Source organism: Hippocampus bargibanti, linkage group LG06 (genome assembly GCF_051943395.1).
Source record: "Hippocampus bargibanti isolate YZ-2025 linkage group LG06, ASM5194339v1, whole genome shotgun sequence".
Taxonomy (NCBI): Eukaryota; Metazoa; Chordata; class Actinopteri; order Syngnathiformes; family Syngnathidae; genus Hippocampus; species Hippocampus bargibanti.
In genome coordinates, this window is record NC_142739.1 from 11,862,238 (window position 1) to 11,880,610 (window position 18,373).

The 18,373-nt window shown below is 39.4% G+C and overlaps 1 protein-coding gene across 2 annotated transcripts in view; it reads left to right on the forward strand.

The window, feature by feature from the left end:
* kcnn4 (potassium intermediate/small conductance calcium-activated channel, subfamily N, member 4) overlaps window positions 1–18,373 on the forward strand; it is a 32,490-nt gene that overhangs the window by 1,147 nt on the left and 12,970 nt on the right. For both annotated transcript variants that reach the window (XM_088998306.1, XM_088998307.1), the window contains exons 2-4: window positions 4,768–4,863; window positions 9,423–9,859; window positions 13,017–13,152. In XM_088998306.1, coding sequence (XP_088854432.1) covers window positions 4,768–4,863; window positions 9,423–9,859; window positions 13,017–13,152 — 669 coding nt within the window. The remainder of the gene's footprint in view (window positions 1–4,767; window positions 4,864–9,422; window positions 9,860–13,016; window positions 13,153–18,373) is intronic.

The following is an 18,373-nucleotide window of genomic DNA, read 5'->3' on the forward strand; positions in this document are numbered from 1 at the left end:
GGATTAAAAGATGAACAAAGTATTCTATGCACAAGATAAAATATCAGGAGACTGAAATACACTGCACAAAAAGGTTTCATGAACAGAACTGTATATAGTGCAAAGTAATACATACGTATGTAAAAGTATGTAAAAAAAGCACATTTGATATATGTAACTGTAATGTCATATGTAAATTTTAAAAGTTGTAAAGTAAATATACATGAAAAATCAACTTCAGTACAGTAAAAAGTATACAGTATGTACTTCAGTAATTCTTGTGATTGGTGATAGCAAGGGGTATTTTTGATTGACAAGCCATGTACAAGTAACTTGATTAATAAACAATATAATGCGAGCTGAAGGAAGTATATTAAAATTTAGATGGCACGATTGACTATAATATACTGTATATACTACTGTATATTACCAAATATAGACTCGAGCTTAAACATTTCAGTAGTCTGAAAAAAATTCAGGATGGCACCGTAATTGGCAGCCGCCTGCAAGATCTCTTCAATGCTTTTTTTCTTGTTTTTGTCTTGTCATATGGTGTTTGTTGTCCTTTGTGTGGACCTGTTGTAGCCCCTTTTCTGATTTATGTCCAATACATTAATTAAATACGAAGAATCCGTACTACATAGTTGATCGTGCACCAACACTGGTTATGATTGGGAGGAATAACAGCGCTATTAGACTGTCGACGCTTGGCAGTCCTGGGGCGCTTTTTTTTGTACCTTTATTGGGAAGCATTTTTTTCATAGCTATGTTTTGTTCAACGAAGATATCGGCACGATTAGATGGTCTACGTCAGAATCTGGCAGAATAACTGTAGTTATTCTGCCAGCAGTAGTTGATTTCAAAATTCCTTCATCCGAAACAGATTTTATCACACACATTTCATCATTGCATACGGTGATGCCTGCAAAATCAGATGCCTTCAAAAGACAATAACCTGACCATATAACACATGACCTACATGTTTTTGTTGTCATCCTTAAATTATCATCACTGTCAATACAAGCAAAAGAGCATTTTAGCTTTGCACCAGGACCAACAAATACCCCAAATTTGAGTTTAATTGACACACATGTTAATGTATTTTGACAAAAAAAATCTCCCCGAAATTCTGATAAACATTCAATTCACTGAAAATGGAGTATATCCGATCAATGACGTAATTGATCCACCGAGAAATTATGACAATATAACCATTCAGTGCAAGATAGTGGCAAATTGAATCCGTTAGGTCTAAAGTCAAATGTTGAACCATATTGATATTCTTTCCTGCATTATAATTACCCTGTCGATAAAAAACACAGACTTTCTTGTATGTCATCCTAACAACTTTCCTTAGCGAGCAGACAGCCCAAAGTCCTGCCAAACCTGCACAGGGGCATTGACCCCTGTCAGATTCGTGACTCCAATTCCAGACACACAAACTCGTAACATCAATATGCAGATCGCAGAGGATAATAATGGCAAGCTTGCACATAAAGGTTCCCACGCATGCAAACCATTAGACCACCTTGTTTTGGAATCTGTGATGAACACACACTGAAGTGAAATGAAACAAGTAGCAATTGCTTTCCACACAACAGGGCGGGAGAAGTCAGTGACAGGTGTTGAACTTGAGGCGGAGAAATATTCTCAGAAGATTTGCCCATGTGGATCTTTATGCGGAACAGTCACTGAGGAAGAAAGGCTAAAAAATGTTGATGTCTTCATGCGGTTCAAATAAGCCTTACTAACATACAGTTTTTTCTTTATTATTATTATTATTATTATTATTATTATTATTATTATTATTATTATTATTATTATTATTATTATTATTATTATTTTAAGGGCTACTTTGTCCTATCATATCGAGGTATATTCCACTCCTCATTCTCCCAAATGCACAACTGTTCGTTTTGTTTTTTTTAAGCTATTAGTCATCCAGACTCTGTGCTGGCCAAGTAGTCCAGCATTGATTGCAGTCTAATTGGCGTTTGTTTTGAAAACCACTCCAGTGCATTAATGCCGCCTGGTACTGAAAGTGGAAGGGCCATCAAAGTTAATGGCGACGTACAAAAGTTATATTTTAAGCCTGACCTTGACGGTTGTGCATGAAAAAAAGGCTATTTCAGGAGGATTTTTCCACATTTGGCTTCTTCCCCTGCAGCTAGATTAACCTCAGAACTTTCCGCGTCATTTAGTGTATAATGTCAGTGTTTGCATGGGGAGTCTGAAAGCCAATACAGTCGATGGTCACGGCGACTCTGTTGGAGACATCAGTGTGCACTTGCCCTTGCCTTCCAAACGCAAACCAAGATGAACGGTTTTCAACTTACTCGGTTTTAATCATGCACTTTTCGGTAATTATATGTTCATTCAATTAATTGTGACTTTTCAACGTTATTTTTACAAGGGGACAGAACCCTGAAGCCATTTTTACAAAGTCTGCTTCTGAATTCTGAGATTCCAGCTTCGAATCATATCTCTGGCTTCCTTTGACACTCCAAAAACAATGGCTGTGAGGTTCAACGGACACTTTAACATGTCCTAAAGTGTGAATGGGGGGTGAAAATAAATTGTCTTGTTAATTTTTTCTTCTTTTTTTTGCATCTTGTTATTGGCTGGCAACCAGTCCAGGGTGTATCTTGCCACCCGCAACACCCATGACAATAAGCACCATTGTCAATGTATTGCTGTGTTTTCTGGTGTATATTTTCCAGCAAACGTTCCTCGATAAAATATCCACAAATAGATTATGTCGAATCCCGAATATACCATATTTTCCTGTGTATAAGGCGCACCGGAGTATAGGGCACACACCTAATGAATGGTGGATTTTCAAACTTTTTCCATGTATAAGGCACAGTGGACTGTAAGGCACACTTTCAATGAATAAAAAAAGTTTTCCAAATAAGACATGAATATACAACATTTTTCAATTATAAGGCACGCCACATCATAAGGCGCCACAGTAGAGGCTGGGGTTACGCACAACTTCTTCTACAGGGGGAAATGGAGTCGTGGCTGCTGACAGTAGTTGCGAGACCTGTTTTGGCTCAGTATTACTTCACATATAAGGCATTTTCAAGAAAATGAAGGGTTTTGTGTGCGCCTTCAACACTGGAAAATACGATAATAAGAACCACAAAATTATGTGAATGAGTAACCTTTATACAAAGCTGCCAAGTTAATCATTTCCTGCATACGATCCCCAAATCAGGTGCACGGGGCTTTCCATTTATTTATTACATTACTAACAAACCAGGCCAAAACCTTTGCATTGGATTTTCATTATGTTTTCCCCTCACCGACCTTTTGAGAAACAATCTGTGCGAAGGTTAATCCAAAATGAAACTCAGTGGGCTTGAAATGACTATTTCCAACAGGAAAACATTACCAAAACACTTTTAGAAAGCTGGCAGGAAACATGCCGTTGAACTCTCTGTTATGGAATGTGGTGAAATGTTCAGCCTTTTTGTGGCGTCCGCTAATTAGAACCCTGACAGAATACAGACAGTGTGGATGCTATTGCAGAAACGGGAGGGGAAAACATGAGGAATGCCAATGGGGGCGTCACATCGTACTACCTACACACTCAACTTTCCCCGATGATGAATGTTTGTCATTAACGTTTGAAATGTAAATCACATTTGAGTCTGTCAAAACTTCCACTGACCTTGTAATGGATGCTTTAAGACTTTGAAACAAGAAGGTCTGCCAATGGCAGAGCGGCTACAAGTCGTTTGCATTTAGGAACCTTGGAGCTGCGAGTAGGAGCCCTCATTCATTTTTTGCTTTTCATATCTTGAAATTTAGTTCTTAACAAAAGGTGAAATTTTCCTGTTAAGAATCAGAATAATCTTGATTGGCCAAGTGAGTATAACACACGAGGAATTTGTCCTCGGTAGAACATGCTGCACTAGTATCATCATAAAAAAGACATGATACATAAGTATTAAGGACATTCATAAAGGCTAATCTAATCTCATTCCTTCATGCAAATGGTACCTCTCAGGAACAACTGAAACAATGTGAAAGGTATCAAGCGTTGAGGCATTTCCTTTCTTGAAAATTTCGTATGAGGAGACATTTGTAAGTAGAGGTACCACTGTATTGTGTTTTGGTTTTATCTGCCGTTGTGTTTACTGATCCGCCTCCAGGCATCAAAGATCTTGACCACAACAGCTTTCCTCGTGTAACACCATCTTGACCTCATTAACTCATTCACTGCGAGACGATGTGCAAAAATATGTCTCCTCCAGTGCCAGGGTTTTTATCATTTTCATTGTCAAATGCATCATAAGAACCATTAGACTCCCTTCTTTCATCAGAAAAAAATGTGAATTCCTAAATTAAATGGGTCTGGAGTTATATGAGCTTGAAATGAGGGCAACTGTCCAAAATACAATGCAATACATACATATTGATTTATAGAGCGCTTTAACAAGCGTTAATATGGAAAAAAGGGAAATGCTGCCCCCTTTGTGCAAGAGACAAAACATTATTTTTGCTCGTCGGCAGCTCGTCCCATTCATTTTGAATGGCAGGGTATTCCCCCATTCATTTCTATGCAGCGCACCCCCCGCAAGAAAAACCAAAACCAGAACAAATTCGGCACTCGACCTCACACATTTCAATTCCCAAATTGATTCGGGAATGGCAGTGAATGAGTTAAAAACTGAAATCATCAATTCTTACTCAAATTTGAATAGTTACCTATTGACCCCCCCGGCCCCAAAAATAAAAGAAAATTCTGACTTTATCACAATTTTTTTTTTCTTCATCCAGGGCACCGATATTGCCTTAATCATCAACTGTTCTATCAGCCTGTCCACCGGTTGTCTCCTCATCTTCATCATCGCGTTCCATTACAAGGACATCAGGGTGAGTTTCTTTGTTACCAATAGTTTGAGTTGCCTTGTAGAATGATTTTGATTTGTGTGCGAGAACAGCACCTCGTCAGGGCGTGGCTTGCCATTTTTTTGTGCACCATGCCAATAAATGTCCAAAGCAATTTACTTTGACGAAGAGGGCAATTGTTGCTGGTCTCACTTCACTGATGGCCATCTCAACACCAATTCCACACTCTTTTTGGTAAATTGATATGTATTTTAGAATAAAGATTTGTGCTCAAAATCTTTGTCCACATAAGCATACACATTGTATCTACTCCGCTCAAAGGTTGATGCCTCGTATTGATGCCCAAACCTTTATAATATTCAACATTTAGCTTGTAGTAGACGTGCACATTCCACCATGATGTCCCTGATCCACTGCTGGAAAGGATGCTATGATCCTCTCCTCTTTCATCTAGAACTGCTTCATGTCATCACAAAGAGGGTACAGGAAGTCCTGAAGAATGAACTACTCTCTGTGTCTTTGTGTTGTCACATTATTTGTTATTTTTTGTTTTTGTTTTTGTTTTTCCCAAGATGGCAGCGCATGAACACGCAGCGGCTCCCCTCTTCCGGCAAATTGGCGGTTCCATGTTATTATGTTTGTTAAAGGACAACCGACGTCACTTTTTTGTTTTTTAACTAACATCAGAAAAACGTTTTATAGCATCTAAAATACCCAAAACACGCAGTATGATATTTGTAGTCAAATGCAAAACACCAATAAAAATGACTTAAAGTGTCCAAAATCTGCAAAAAAATGAGCTGCGAATTGGGCATTTTCAGAAAGTCCCGCCCCCAGTTCGTGACGTCACGCCAAGACGTCTCGCATTGCTAGTGAATCAAAACAATAATTCGGAGAATATGCTTTCTTGTTACACATCCAGTGATGAATATGATTCAAATAGTTCTGAAGAGGATAGCATACATGTTTGCAATTGATTAAATAATTTATTTGTGCCATTTTGAGGCAACATTGGGGGAAAATCTCTCACCCAAAAAAAGAGGCACAAAATGGCGACCTCCTGTGTCCACCTCCGTTTCCACAGGCTGATAAATTCCTTATATGGCGCTTGGACGCCCTCTTCTGGCCTTTTGGCGGCTTTTGGGTGCAACACGAGGTCCCCAGACCAAACAAGTACAGCGAGACCTCAACTTACAAACACCTTATCTTACAAACTTTTCGTCTTAAGAACCTCTAATTTATGAAAATTAAACCTTATAATAAGCACTATATTCATAATACACACCCACCACGGCTGGTGGAGTGATCTTCGGCAGAAGCACACGACCGAACAGCGCTGCAGTCGGCGCTACTTTGCTCACCCCCTCTCATTGAATGCACACGTCGATCGCCTACTTGGAGCTTTTTGTTGACAATTTTACTATGATGGGACCGAAAAAAACCCACCACAGTCTCGTGTTCAGCCCAAGAAGACACAAAATGAAATCACAGTCGCTGAGAAGAAGGAGATTATTGAAAAACACGAACAAGGTTTGCGTTTGTGTGATTTAGTGGCCGAGCACGGCTATGCTAAGTCAACCATTGCTCCCATTCTCCGGAACAGAGAAGCCATCAAAGGTGCGTCTGTTGCAAAAGGTGTTTCCGTGCTCTCAAAGCGCCAGTCTCGGGCAATCGAAGAAGTTGAAAAAAACTTTATTTTACATTACAGTTTATTTCTTTTATTACAGTCCTTGTGTAATGTGCCTCTCTTTGTGACTTTATGATACAATGCAGTGTATTTCTTTCATTACAATACAATAGCACATTTATTATACATAGAATAAGGTATGTTGTGTGTAGTTTTAAGGCTTATTTATTTAAAAACTATATTTTATGGAAACCCGGGAATGGATTATTCTCACTTTAATGGTTTCTTATGGGAATCTTTTTTTGAGATACACACTTTTCGCCTTACACACTCTCTCTGGGAACCAATTAAGTTTGTAAGTTGAGGTCTCACTGTACAGCAAAATGCATTGACGTGATGGAAGGACCGCTACAATGCGTCTTTTTTATGGTCAGGGGCAGTCCTTTAGTGACGTCACGTACGGACTTGTCACCAACTCAAAAACAAGACTTCCTGAATATTCAGCGCGAGTCTTAAAATGTAAAATATAGCTATATGCGGTGGAATCTTGCTCAGTAGAAGTCATTTGAAGCCATTTTACAAATTATGGACACAACTTGTCCGGAGACGTCGGTTGTCCTTTAAAGTCATTATAAGTGCCTTGCATGCTGGGTCCGAGAGGATAGTAATTTCATCTGTGCTGTATGTCATGCATATTAGCATATTTGACAATAAAGCTGACTTTGACTTTGATTTTTGCCTTTTATTGAGGAACACCGTGAAAACTAAAAGACAGTTCAGACAACAATCAACATTACTACAATCTGTTCAACAAGACATAAATAAGCACATTAAGAACGTACCGTGTGCACCTTGTTAATTGAAAATAGACTTTATGACGTTGAACAGACTCTATTGTTCTGTCTCTCTCTCGAGCGATTTCTCTCACACACATGACACGGAACCAGAAGTGATCCATGACAAAATATTCTAAATAAAGTATTGAGGAGGATTTTAAGAAAAACATTAATATGAAGGTTCACATAGAAACATTCAACATCTTTACAACACAACAAGCCCAAATAAATTATATTTTAATTTGTCCATTTATCTTGCCGCATTTTTTCAAGTAGTAGATTTAAATGATTGATTGGGTTTTGTTTTGTTCTTGTCAAATCAGTTTTCAAGATCTTCACTTGTAGATGATGTAAAGTTGACAACTCGGAAGCGGTCAACTTCACTTTACAAGCCCGTATTGTGCAATGTATGTTAACCCCCGACAACCCCCCTCCCCCACACGCTGCGGTCAGTGGGTGCTAGTTTATAACTTTTCAGATGATGATCGTAATAATGTATTGAAATTAAGTGATTTCTGCATTGATTCGATGTGTTTGATACATACCATTGTCATACTTGTAAATGAAATCAAATGACATCGACTACACATCAACAAAGTGCACAATCTGTCTGTTTTGTTCCACCACCTGCACTACAACTTGGACTTGCCTTTTTCTAGCAATAATTTCCAGCAAGCATTGAACAAAATAAATACCCCATTTCTTGAACCAATTCGATTTGTTTGAACAATCCCAGCTAAAATAAATATAATTACTATTATTATTAAGTAATAATAGTAATAATAATGATAAATCATTATTATTAGTAGTACGTATTAATATTAGTAGTAATCGTAGTAGCAGGAGTAGTAGTGGTATTATTATTAGAATAGGCTGCCCAGTCCCAGTAGTTGAGTGGTTATGACACCAACTTCACACTGCAGGGGTTGTGAGTTCGAGTCCCGTTCCGGCCTCCCTGTGTGAAGTATACATGTTCTCCCCATGCCCTGGTGGTTTTTCTCCAGGTCTTCCAGTTTCCCCCCACATTTCAAAAAGATGCTTGGCAGACTGATTGAAAGCTCAAAATTGTCCCTAAGTGTAAATGTGAGTACGGATGTTTGTTCATTGCCGTGTGCCCTGCAATTAGCTGGCAACTGGTGCAGTGTGCCCCCCGCCTAATGCCCAAAGATAGCTAGGATAGACTTGACCCCCCCGTGCGACCCTGAGGATAATAATAATAATAATAATAATAATAATAATAATAATAATAATAATAATAATAATAATAATAATAGTCGGTGTGTGCCCTGCAAGTCCCTGTACTCTGCCTCTGAAGACTTTTGGGACAGGCTCCAGAACACACCAGCAGTGAGCTGCAATAGGCATTTATTGATGCACTACTACCAGAAATGCTGTGAACTGCCTTCTATTGAGGCAGACCGTTTGCTGTGGCAGTCTTACCTAAAGTGTTTTTAAATTTGGTTATGAGCTGTGTGCGATACAAGGAGGGGTTCACGTATGCTGAAATGAGATAAGGAAGCGCTAACACACTCACAGGGTTTACCGCCTGTAACTTAAACTCATCACATCTAGAACATTAACGTTCTCATTGTTTAGATGAGTGCAAGTTGGGAACATTAACTGTATTAATCATTCATGGACACTGTTATATGATGTATATTGATGTGTTGTTGATGTTTGTAGTTGTGTTCCTTATGAAGCCAAAAGGTCTTAGGTGAATCTGTTTTCCTGAAATAATATCATCAAGGGTTTTTTTCAATAGAATGTTATCGTTTGTGCATTAGCACACACACACACGCACACACACACACACACACACACACACACACACACACACACACACACACACACACACACACACACACACACACACACACACACACACACACACACACACACACACACACACACACACACACACACACACACACACACACACACACACACACACACTTTAACATCCAATTATGAGCACGACACATTTTTGCATTAATTCTCACCAGTAATCCTGACTCTGCTTTTCTGTCAGAATGACAACATCAATATTTGTGTGCAATCTGGATATTCCAGTTTCAATGTTCATTCAAATTTTACGGAATACAATTTCCTTTGCCTTTCAGCTCTTCATCATCGATCAGAACCAGGTCGACTGGCGTATCGCCATGACCAGCCACAGGATTTTTCTGATCACTCTCGAGCTATTAGCCTGTGCCATCCATCCCGTCGGCACATACTGGGAAGTGGGCCTCCACGGCAATTCGTCTTTCTCACCGCCGCTGTGTGACTCCAACCATCACAACACGGCCCTGGCGGATTTGGAGCTGCTGCTGTCAGTGCTGATGTTCTTGCGCCTGTACTTGGTGCATCGGGCTGTCCTGTTGCACAGCAAAGTGTTGCTGAGCGCCTCCTACAGGAGCATTGGCTCGCTGAACAATATCAATTTTACCTTCCGCTTCGTACTCAAGGTGCTGATGAACAAGTACCCGGCTCGCACTCTGCTGGTGTTCATCCTCTTCTTCTGGCTCACGGCATCCTGGATGCTTACTCTTTGTGAGAGGTACGAAACATATCAACTGTACATACCGTATATACTCTTCATCACATATGGACTGATGGTGAAGTGTAATTTAAACAGATTCTTTTCTTACAGACAGTGGCTTTTTAGGTGTTCAATTACCTCACATGTTTTGGCCTGTACTTCCGCCTTCGTCAGAGTGATGATGTCAAACTGTTTGCAAAAGCGCATACAACAGTGGAACCTATAACATGCAAGGAGTCTGAGGTTACTCGAAAATGTTTCAGGAATTATACCATACCATACCATACCATACCATACCATACAATACAATACAATACAATACAATACAATACAATACATCAATGTAATGTTGAAAATCTGTAACAAAGCACTTAAGGAAATTGAAAAGCTGTAACAAAGCTCTTAACATGGACAGTTATCATATGCAGGAAATAAAGCAATGACAAAGATAGTAGAAAGCACCAGGGAGTAAAACCAAGATGAAGTCAGAATCATGCTGAGTCGAATGCCAAAGAGTACGAGTTTTGAGACGGGTTTCTAAGAAGGGCAGCGAGGGGGCTTGCCGAATCATCAAAACATCAAGTCTCACAACCCCAAACTCGCATTCACGACCAGACAATGTGCAAACATGTGTCCGCTCCAGTGCCAGGGTTTTTCACTCAAATTGCAGAATATTGAGTTTTAGGACTACATAAACATTCAGTACAGCGTTAGAAACCTGAGACTCTCTTATTTCATCAGAAAAAAAAAGAGTCCATTAAAGTTATATGGGTCTGGAGTTATCTGCGCTTGAAATGGTGGCTGCTGTCCTAAATACAATACAATACAATACAATACAATACAATACAATACAATACAATACAATACAATACAATACAATACATATAGAAAACGTATCCTGTGACTGTAAAGTGTCCTTGAGAGTTTTGAAAGGCGTTTATAAATGAAATGTATTATTATTATTATGATTATTATTATTATTATTATTAGTAGTAGTAGTAGTAGTAGTAGGAGTACTAGTAGTAGTAGTAGTAGTAGTACAAGTAGTAGTAATAGTATATTTATTTGTATAGCGCTTTAACAACAGCTGAAGCTGAAACAAAGCGCTAACATGGAAAAAGGGAAATACTACCCCCTCATGGAAGAACATTGCTTGAGGTCTGACCAGCGCTTAATCGCCGCTCCCTGCAAGAAAAACCAAAACCCGAACAAATTCAGGAATGGCGCTCCACGTCACACTTTTAGATTCCCAAACACATTCGCGAATGGCAGCGAATGATCTAAAAAGTGAAGCAAATTAAGCAGTTAAACAACAGCTTTACCATACGTATCAATCATTTGTCAGCAATGTTCATCTTCTTTGTCGATGAACAACGGTTAGGTTCTCGTCACACACGCTTTGTTCACTCAGTGTTTTGTTATTCAGATGTTATTATAAACATTGTTAAACCTATGTTTTTGTGTTTAAAAAGTTAAAATGTTGCAATTGCAAGGTCGGCTAAAATGACTTAACTGGGAACAATTTGTCCCGAGAGACTAATTTTTATGCTGTGTTATTTCCTATTACAAATTGAAATACTCCCCAAGGACCCTCCCAAAATAATAATGCAGGCAAATGGGTGCCTTAGCATGGTTTGTTTTCGCTGTCAGAGGCCATTAATACCATGGAAATTTGATATTGAGATGAACTAGATCGTCGTTCACTGTGTAACAGGGCTTCTGTTTAAGTTATAATTACAAAAAAGAATCAATATCATAATGTGATGTCAAACAAATGTCAAGGCAACGTTGCAGAGTAAATCTGTCAAGACATGTAATACAGCACATCCATTTTTATTTCACAGCAAGATAATGCACGTTCTGATTGGTGACTGCTTAGAACACGTACCTCACTGTCCTAAGGTCCCCGTGTGGCATTTGCATATTCTCCCTTCCACATTCCAAAAACATGCATGGCCGGTTAATGAAACACTCTAAATTGTCCCCAGATGTGGTTGTGAGCATCATTGATTGTTCTTCTAGGTGTGCCCTGTGATTTGCTGCCAAATAGTTAAGGGTGTGTCCCTTGTGTCCCCTGCCTATGGCCCGAAGACAGCTGGGCTATGTTCCTGTGCGCCCTCAACCCTTCTGTGGATAATCTTGTTAGACCTTTAATGTTTTGGTTGCAATTAGCTCAAGACATACAGTTGCGTGTGAATGGCCGACCAATGTTGACATTGTATTCAAGAAAACCAGTTTGCATTTACACATTGAGTGGTATTGGTACCTTGATTTAAGTCACCTGCGGCCATTCCCAGAGTCACGGTTTGCGAGGTGGTGATGGCGGGTGCGGATCCCAAAAAGCAGGCAGGAGGGAGCAGGAGGTTGTTTGACAAATTGTATTAAAATAAAGTCAGCAGGAACAAAATGTAAAACATCAAAATCATCTGAATGGAAAAAAATACAAAGTAGCAAAAGAAGACCAAAAGTAAAAGTCCGCCAAGGTTAAACAAACACATACACAATGCATGCAGCAAACAAGCTGCAAACAAACAATGAACCGGCACCGGATGGTCGTGCCGGGTGTCTTTTTAAGTGTCAATGATTAAACGACCAGCACCTGCGAGGCTGCAGGCAGGGCTGACGTCGCTACCCGCTGGTCGCCAATCTGATCGGGACGAGCAGCACCTGTGCAGGTGTAGGCGGGGCCGACAGCGCCCCCCGTTGGTCGCCAACCAGATCATGACACCCAGAGACTCCAGTCAACCGGCCTGTGTTCGTCTGCAACGTTACAAACATGTTGTCTCCTGCCCCATGCAGAGAAATTGTCGATTCCAACATATTAGAAATATAATGTATTAAGGCATCAGATTATGTCAGAATTCCCTTTTTTGTACAAAATATTTCATGAAAATATCACTTGACTTCATTTTATATTCATGACATTACATTACAGTTGTTTTTTTCTGACTTCTGATTTTGTTTTTAATTAATCAGGTCAACTTCAACACTATGTGAGGACATAATCACAATTGTGGGTAAATATGTAATTATTAACAAAACAACAAATGGTTTCTACAAAATAAAAGGCCTTTTTTAAGTCATGAGCTTCATTTTAGCTTTGACTTCAGCAGCGTGTTCCAGAAATTTTTGAAGCAGTTTCACTCATCACTGTGTTGATTCCTCTATACTGTAGGCAGACTACAGGCTCGACAGATCACATGGAAACGGCCTTGTGGCTCATCGCCATCACCTTTCTGACGGTGGGCTACGGCGACGTGGCGCCCAACACGCGCTGTGGCAAATCGGTGTGTCTCTTCACCGGAGTCATGGTATGTAACTCACTTGAACTTTTGTTCACTTGTATTGCCTAGACGTGCGAGCTGCCGTCTCATAGATGCCTTATCTCGATTTTACTTGTTCAGAGTTATGCTTCTTTTCCACCTAGAGAACAAGCTCATAAGAAGAACCATACAATATGTTCAGTTGCTGTTCTGTTTCCTTCTATTGAAACATATGCAAACTGTTCCTTTCATCTGCTTCATCTGCCTTTTTCTGAGTTTAGGAAGTAGGGTCCACGTCTATTTGAGTTACTACTTAATTCAATATACCTACATTTAGAGAAAATGTATTACAGTATACTTCTGCCTCACATTCATTTTTATTCGCTATCTTCCTATTCCATATTGTGCTTTCATTTATCATGTTTCTAGTTGGATTTCTTCAAAGCCTGAAAATCAAGTACAAGCTATTAAGTGAACTAATGTCCTTTTTTCAGTGAAGCAGACCATCCATATCACATTTATAGCCACTGCAGAGTGAGTATTTGTCGGTCATAAATGGGCAGCTCAATTCTTACTTCTTTTGATAAGGATACGGTCCAATAATGAGATATTTGTACGGGGATATAAAAAGACTTTGGGCCACCATCTGATAATATGTTAGAGAAATGCTTTTTTATCTTGACCAGTTATAAATAAAATGCCACACATTTGGAGGTGCACAGAGCATTTCCAAAGGCTGAGCTATCGAACTGAGTATCAAAATGTGCATTTGTTTGTCCATCTGTTAGTCACTTAGCAGTCTAATTTATAGATACCCTAGTAATTGAGGATGACAATCACAAAAAATGTTGTTCTTGTCTCATGCACTGGAACCTACACAGATAGACGGGCCAGGCCTTTTCTAAATGACTTTGAGGGTTTTGAAAGGCGCTTAGAAATGAAATGTATTATTATTATTATATATGAGTTTTTTAAACACGGCTAAATGTATATTTATAATAGTTTTCATTTTATGAATGCAATTTAATTATATATTTCAATGATTGTATTTTATTATATATAATAATAATAGTAATACATTTCATTTATCAGTGCCTTTCAAAACTCTCAAGGTCACTTTGCAGTCATATTGAAGGAACCCTCTTATGTTTGTTTTTTTTAGCACGTCAAAAATGTTAACAGTTCAAGAGGTTGTGGTGCAACTTTCCAACTCTTTCTGTGAAGATTGGAATCACAGACAAACATCAATTCGATGTTTTATATTTATGATAACAAAAAAGTGACTTTGTGATGGTTTATGAGTGAAATACCTGCTGCCTCCTTTTTAAGCCTTTGTATTGCTGTTTGATCATTATACAGTATTTAAGACGCCGTTTAAATTCAACATTCTTTGAAAACATTCTTCGTAAAATGAAAAAATACGGCCCAACCGAATGTTTTTGAATTCAAGAAATGCAATCACACAAAGTGCAATTACCAAAAAAATTACAAACTGAGAAACACTGCATAAATAAAAGTGCTTGCAAAAGGCAAGGCATTAAGAAAACCCAAGAATCAACTTCAAGAAGTCAATAACACCAAGCTAAAAACCAAGAAACGACTATACAGTAATCCTTTGCTACTTTGCGGTTTGATTATCGCGTCCCTTGATGCATCGCAGATTTTTTTCGAACCTAAAAAAAAGCCGCAAATGGCAGTGAAAGTCACTACAGTACAGTACTGTAAAATAGCAGGTCACAGAGAGCAGCACACAGCATTCATTAGATTTACAGCAGCTATTGTTTTAATTTATTCATCCATTTTGAGACATTACTGTGCTGTAAATGCACAAAACCCAACATTAGTTCAGTAACCAAAAACATCGGTTTCATTTGGCCACACCTGACAATGCTCTGTTGATTTCAGTCATTGTGTTGAGGAGATCATGGAACCATACAGATACATCTTTGCTCAAAAGAAAAAAACAACGGCAAAAATGATCTATTACAATGTTCCTCACCCGTTGTAAATCGTCATCCGAGCTTTCTGCAGGACCTTCGACGCCTTCCGAAACTTAACTTATACAGTAGTGTACCTGTAAATATTATACTGTATGTATACTGTATGTTGATAATGGACTGCTTACTTTTTTGCATTAGAGTTTTGTACTGTACTACAAACATTTATTGTGCTTCATTATGCACAATAATGAAGTGTTCACTGTGTTCCACTAAATTTGGCCTTCTAAATATTTTTTTGTACTCATACACATAAATTTACTAAAACATGTAGGGTTTGCTAGATCAAGGTTTTTCATCTATTGTGGTTGGTCGCGTTCCGCATTAACTGCGATAAACAAGGGATTGCTCGAGAGCAGGGCTTGGGAACTTTTTTGACTAAGAGAGCCAAAAAAGTAACATATTTAGAAATGTTTTTCAGTGAGAGCCACACACACGCGAGCGCACACACACAGCCACGCGCGCACACACACACACACACACACACACACACGCACACGCAAACACAAACGCACACGCGGCCACTTTTCAACAAAATGTCAGAATGTATTATTTAAAATAACTTTGTGATAGTACTCACCGTTAACATGAATGGTTTTCCGTTCCTCGTGATTAGTAAAAATCCAGCCAATCGATCGGAATGAAATTCAATTTGCCGGCCCATCGGCGAAGTTACTGCTAGCTAGCCTGCGCACGACTCATTAGCTTCCACACTTGCTATGCAACATACTTCTCACAGAAGTATTTGATGCTAACGTTAACATGGGGCTTGTTAAAATGTCACTGACATTCGACTGTTTCATCAATGGTATTGTTTCATTGCAAATTAGAATCAGAACCTTTTCTCTCCTCAAAGGCGAATCCTCCGTCATTTTGAAGCACTTGAATGAGCAAGGTCAATAATCCAGAAAGAGATAAGGAAGGTCGGCAGTCCTTAAATACACGGCATACTTAATTACTAAACAGAGAACAAGTGCGCTTGTTGGCGGGAAACATCCTTCATTCATACGTCTGTGTAAGCTCTCAGTCGTACAGGAGTGGTCCATCGATGAGAAGGTTTCTTCAGCCGTCATCTGTACAAAAGTGAAGGTTTCGGACGTTTCGCCTCCTATCCAAGAGGCTTCGTCAGCGAACTAAAGTCTGACTGGTCGTATCGGCCCCATTTATATATCCCTAATGTCCAGACATGGTGGCGCCGGACACCGCTATGATAGGTCCCTACCCTCAGGTTGGGGGGGCAGAGGACCCCTCCCTGTGGCCCCACTGATTGTTCCTACATTCCTGACTAACGACTGGCCTATTACCCCCACTGCCACCGGTATCACCTCATCAGCATAACGACCCTCATCAGCATTGCGAAAGTTGCCTAACCTGTTTTGCCTAAGCAGGCTATTGTATGAACGATCCAAATTGAACCTCACCCCACCAGACCGGTTTAATGAAGGATTTTGATGTTTTATAAGAATCGCTTCTTTTACCCCCCTTTCAAACCATCTATGTTCTTTCGCTAAGATTTTAACCTCATTGTCATCAAATGAGTGGTTGCTAGCTTTTAGGTGCAAATGTACTGCCGATTGAGGTCCACTTATATTATCCCAGCGATGTTGATAAAGTCTTTTTTTGAGAATTTGTTGAGTCTCCCCAATGTACTGCTCTTTACAATTTTCATTCTTACAATGTATGGAATAAACTACATTACTTTGTTTTTCATTTGGTAGCCTATCTTTTGGATGCACTAATTTTTGCCTTAACGTGTTTATCGGTTTGAAATAAGTAGGAATTTTATGTTGCCAAAGGACTCTTTGTAATTTTTCAGAAACTCCTGCAATGTACGGTACTGCTACTCCTCTCCTTTTTGTATCTTGAGAATTATTGGTTTCATTCCCTATTCTTTCTTTCTGACATTTGTTGAATGACCACTGAGGGTACCCACAGTTAGTGAGTGCTCTCCTGATATGTTTAGACTCCTTTTCTCTACCTTCAGTGCTAGTTGGTATTAGTTTAGCCCTATGCTGGAGGGTTCTGATAACTCCTAGTTTATGTTGTAAAGGGTGGTTGGAGTCAAAAAGTAAGTATTGGTCAGTGTGCGTAGCCTTCCTAAAGACTTCTGTTTTTAGCGCTCTGTCCTCTTTTATAATTACTTTACAATCCAAGAAGGCTAGTTGGTTCTCTTGAATGTCCTCATGAGTAAATTTAATGTTGATGTCTACAGAGTTGAGGTGATCTGTGAAGGATTGAATTTCTTGTTTCTTAATTATGACAAAAGTATCGTCCACATATCTAAACCAGTGTCTGGGTTTTGTCCCTGGGAAGGATGTGGGATACCGTACATTGCAGGAGTTTCTGAAAAATTACAAAGAGTCCTTTGGCAACATAAAATTCCTACTTATTTCAAACCGATAAACACGTTAAGGCAAAAATTAGTGCATCCAAAAGATAGGCTACCAAATGAAAAACAAAGTAATGTAGTTTATTCCATACATTGTAAGAATGAAAATTGTAAAGAGCAGTACATTGGGGAGACTCAACAAATTCTCAAAAAAAGACTTTATCAACATCGCAGGGATAATATAAGTGGACCTCAATCGGCAGTACATTTGCACCTAAAAGCTAGCAACCACTCATTTGATGACAATGAGGTTAAAATCTTAGCGAAAGAACATAGATGGTTTGAAAGGGGGGTAAAAGAAGCGATTCTTATAAAACAACAAAATCCTTCATTAAACCGGTCTGGTGCTGATGAGGGTCGTTATGCTGATGAGGTGATACCGGTGGGAGTGGGGGTAATAGGCCAGTCGTTAGTCAGGAATGTAGGAACAATCAGTGGGGCCACAGGGAGGGGTCCTCTGCCCCCCCAACCTGAGAGTAGGGACCTATCATAGCGGTGTCCGGCGCCACCATGTCTGGACATTAGGGATGTATAAATGGCGCCGATACGACCAGTCAGACTTTAGTTCGCTGACGAAGCCTCTTGGATAGGAGGCGAAACGTCCGAAACCTTCACTTTTGTACAGATGACGGCTGAAGAAACCTTCTCATCGATCCTTCATTCATGTGTTTGTGGCCCGCGGGCTATACTTGGCCCCTGCTTTAGGAAAACATGCCATTGTCATCAGTCTGATAATAGTTTTTTTCAGGACTTAAACTTGTCATGCTCTATCCCAAATATGTTAAAAATATCTCAGTCTCATGGGAATAAGAAAGAAATTGTTTGACTAAAATACATTGTAAAAGGGCCGGATAAAAAGGGCATGTCCGCTTGCCGTTGAAAG